This window comes from Alligator sinensis, unplaced genomic scaffold (genome assembly GCF_000455745.1).
Source record: "Alligator sinensis unplaced genomic scaffold, ASM45574v1 scaffold1076_1, whole genome shotgun sequence".
NCBI lineage: Eukaryota > Metazoa > Chordata > Crocodylia > Alligatoridae > Alligator > Alligator sinensis.
Window position 1 is genome coordinate 45,900 of NW_005842909.1, and position 3,633 is coordinate 49,532.

A 3,633-nucleotide genomic window follows, 5' to 3' on the forward strand; every position below is an offset into this window, starting at 1 on the left:
AGTGCGGGGTGTCAGGCATGGGGAGGGGGAGGGCCGCTTTTCCCTGCGCTTAGCACCAACTTGTAAACCGCCCCCGCTGCCAGCCTGGGCCCCGCACCGGCTCCAGGCTCACTCGTCGGAGCTGTGTGTGGTGGCAGCAGCTGCAGCTTCCAGCTACGGGGGGCGGGGCCGGGCGGGCCCTGCTGTTGCAGGAGCTCTCCAGGGCTTCCCCTGGATCCTACCACCCTTGGTTCCTGTCATCTTTGACAGGAACCAAGGACAGATAAATTTTAATTTTCTAAATTTTTTTAGGGGCCCCGCGGGCTGGATAGAATGGCCTCGCAGGCTGGATATGGCCCGCAGACCATATTTTGCCCACCCCTGACACAGACCCTTAAAAAATGAAGACAATTTCAAAGCCTCTCAACCTTGTTTTACTTATTACATCTCTATTCCTCCTTGTTCCAGCTGTTGTCTCTATTGCAGGGGTGCATACTATATGCCTAAGGACCACCAGTAACCTGCCAGGGTAACATCAGCAGCCGGGTAAATCTACAAATTGTGCGAGATTGAGTGTAATCCTAGGAGGACCTCCACTGGAAAATGTAACTTGTAAGTGGCCCTCAGAGTTTGAGCTTGTCACCCAATCTTGCTCTAAACCATCAGTCTTAAGGGATTTCTCTCTAAATTTTTCTTGTCCCCTACAGTCCCCTACAATCTAATCTTCTCTACCCTCAGTTTATGGGATAGTCTCAGTTTACATCCTTCACTCAAGCTTTCTCCCTAGTCTGTTCTTGCTGTGGGAGAAATCTACTCCCAAACCTTTACTTTTGTGGTATATTAGAAACTTACAGTCTATCCTTAATATGCACTAACTTCACTTTAAATTTTTTTTTTATACAATAATTCATATACAGCTACTGAATGAATGTTTCCAGAACAGCAATCATAGAATCACATTTTACAATGAGATCTACATGCATGGGCAGATCTAGGATTTTGAAAAAGAAAAGGGGGTGCAGATGGTTTGGCACATCACATATAAACACAACACATTTTTCTCTAGTAAAAAAACAAACTGGATGCTTTACTAATAAGCTAGGAGGCCAGCACTTTATTATTCAGTTTAAAATCAAAGCAAAAGCAAATACAAGCATGGGATTGCACAAATTTGCTGAAGTTAAAAAAAACACCAACAAACTAGGCAAAAAACAGTCAAAAGTAATTATCGTAAATGTATGTCTCTTACTCAGAATCACATAAGAGAATCTAGCCTTCTTGAGCATCTTGACTGTGTCCCCAATTTTCAGTCATTTATTTCTACACCTAAATTAGTATTACCACAGCTAATTTAAGGTTTTTAGCTAGAGCTAAAAACAGTCTACAGGCTCTGAAGTAGGAGATAGAGAGTACCAGGAATGGTTAACAGACAGCAAAATTGCAGAAAAAAGGATAGTTTGAATAGTGGAATATGAAGACCATTAAAAAGAAGAGAGGGTCATTAATACTTGTGTAGAGCAGGAATCAAAGGTGGGGTACAACTGCACTACTCCCCTCCCTGTACCTTGTTTGCATCATTTCTATCCCTCCATAACTGCTAGATGAACATCACCATGACCTCCTATAAGCACAGCATTTTGATTTTTTTTCCTTAGAAAAGTACATGAAAAACTGCAAATCTGGAATAATATGACTAGTCCATTTGCAAACTTTACTTCCTGATTCTGCTATGCTAAAACAATTTCAAACAAGACAATTTGATATATAAACCTTTTGAACACAAGAGGATAGAAAATTGTTCTTTACACAGTAAGAACTGCATAATAAAGTTCTGGCTAGGACTGCACTAAAAGTGGACTGGGCAAAAAAACTCGAGAGCTGTAAGCAAAATAAGACAAATCAGTGCAAAAAGTGTAAATACCTCTCTTGCTTTTGCAAGAAGATGCTGATACTTTTTCAAGACTTCTTCCTTCTGATTTAATCTTGCTTGCATATTTTTAATGGTTTGGTAGGAAACTTTCAGAGCATGGTGGCCTTCTGAGTCATCATCTTTTCTACCGAACTCAGCAATAAGCCTCTCTCTTTCTGATGTGGCAGGTAATCGAAGTCTTAGTTCATTTATAACTTTATCTCTTGACAAAATATTTTGTTCTGCTTTCCACAGAGCAGCTTCCTTCTCTTTCAGTTTCTACAATACAGGAAATCATTATTGTTACAGATATTGATACTAAAAAGTATTTATTTTTATTAAAATGCATCAAAAAAGGCCTACATTTAACAACAGACTAAATATGCTGTATGTTCAATGTTGTCCACCTGGAATTTGATATATATTGAACCAAATCACTCTTCAATTTTTTTTTTGTTATTAAGCTTAATTTTCACACCACAACATATTGATGTAATAAGTTTGGTAACAGAAACGGTTTAATTTAGTGTTTTCAAAAGATTACTATAAATAAATTGCCAAATGAAGGTCACACTGAACTGCCATGAGCACAGAATGCTTTTGGTGGGGGTTTTTTCTTATATTTATGAAAATTTATATGTAATGAAATATGGGGAAAATGGAAAAATGCAAGATCCAGTTCACTGTCATTCACACACACGCATTATATGTATGTAGTGTTTGACTGAAAAAAAACAACACAGATTTTTAATTTGGGGCCCTATCTTCTCATCAGTAATGTTACTGGTTAAATATTAACAAACTTAGTTTTCACTAGAGTTCTAATGAACTCTAATTAGCATTTAGAAACCTCATTTTCTACAGTCCCAGAACCTTGATTTACTAAATAAGCAATCAGAAATGTTTCCAATTTCTCTCTCTAATTAGTTCTAAGGGAAAATAATTTACATTTAATGATAATGATAGAATTTTATACTCTGAGGGTGTATCTACACATGCTATTAAGGCAACAAAATAAGCTCCAGTGCAGTTTGCACTGGAGTCAGCTGCTCCCAGGCATACATTTACACATGCGCCCAAGACTGCAGCACTTTGAAGAAGGGCAGAGCAGCCCGAGGCTGACACCAGGTTCAGGGGGGGTCAGCCCTGAGTTCCAGGTGGTGGCAGAGGGGCTGGCTGGGCCATGAGGGTAGTAAAGTACAGGGCTAGACAGCAGGCAGGCCCCCATGGTTTAGCAACCTTGTGCCTCAGTCAACCCATCACCATCTACACGTGCATTCCAGTGCATGCAATTACTCCACCGTAGGATAGTACTGTCTTTGACAGTATTCTATCCTACAGCAGTCAGTTAATTTGCCGCACCCTAATACAGGCACACCCGTAGACTGTGGCGCTTTACTGCAGAGCTAATTAGTAGGGCTGTGCAAAGCTTTGGTAGCCGATTCAATTCGGAGGAGATTCAGCCCAATTCGGGGACTGAATCTTTAAATCCAAATCAACTGGGAGACCAATTAAAAGCTCCGAATCTATTCGAAGCATCCAAATTGATTCGGAAAAGCTTCGGAAAAGATTTGGCCGCTTCAGAGATTCTGCCGTAGACTAAACAAGCAACTGACACAGCTGCCGAAACAAAGGGCTGTGGGGGAGGGAGGGCCTGGGACAAGCTGCCCAGCCGAAGCGGGGGGTGCATTACTCGTGGAGGGGAGCAGGGGGGCCTGGGATGCGGGTGCAGCAGCTCTGGGAAT

The 3,633-nt window shown here is 41.1% G+C and overlaps 1 protein-coding gene across 5 annotated transcripts in view; it reads right to left on the reverse strand.

Annotated features, from left to right (window-relative positions):
* Positions 1-3,633, reverse strand: part of CEP290 (centrosomal protein 290) — a 102,737-nt gene that overhangs the window by 42,123 nt on the left and 56,981 nt on the right. For all 5 annotated transcript variants that reach the window (XM_014525895.2, XM_014525894.2, XM_014525893.2 and 2 more), the window contains one exon: positions 1,901-2,167. In XM_014525895.2, the coding sequence (XP_014381381.1) occupies positions 1,901-2,167 (267 nt within the window). The remainder of the gene's footprint in view (positions 1-1,900; positions 2,168-3,633) is intronic.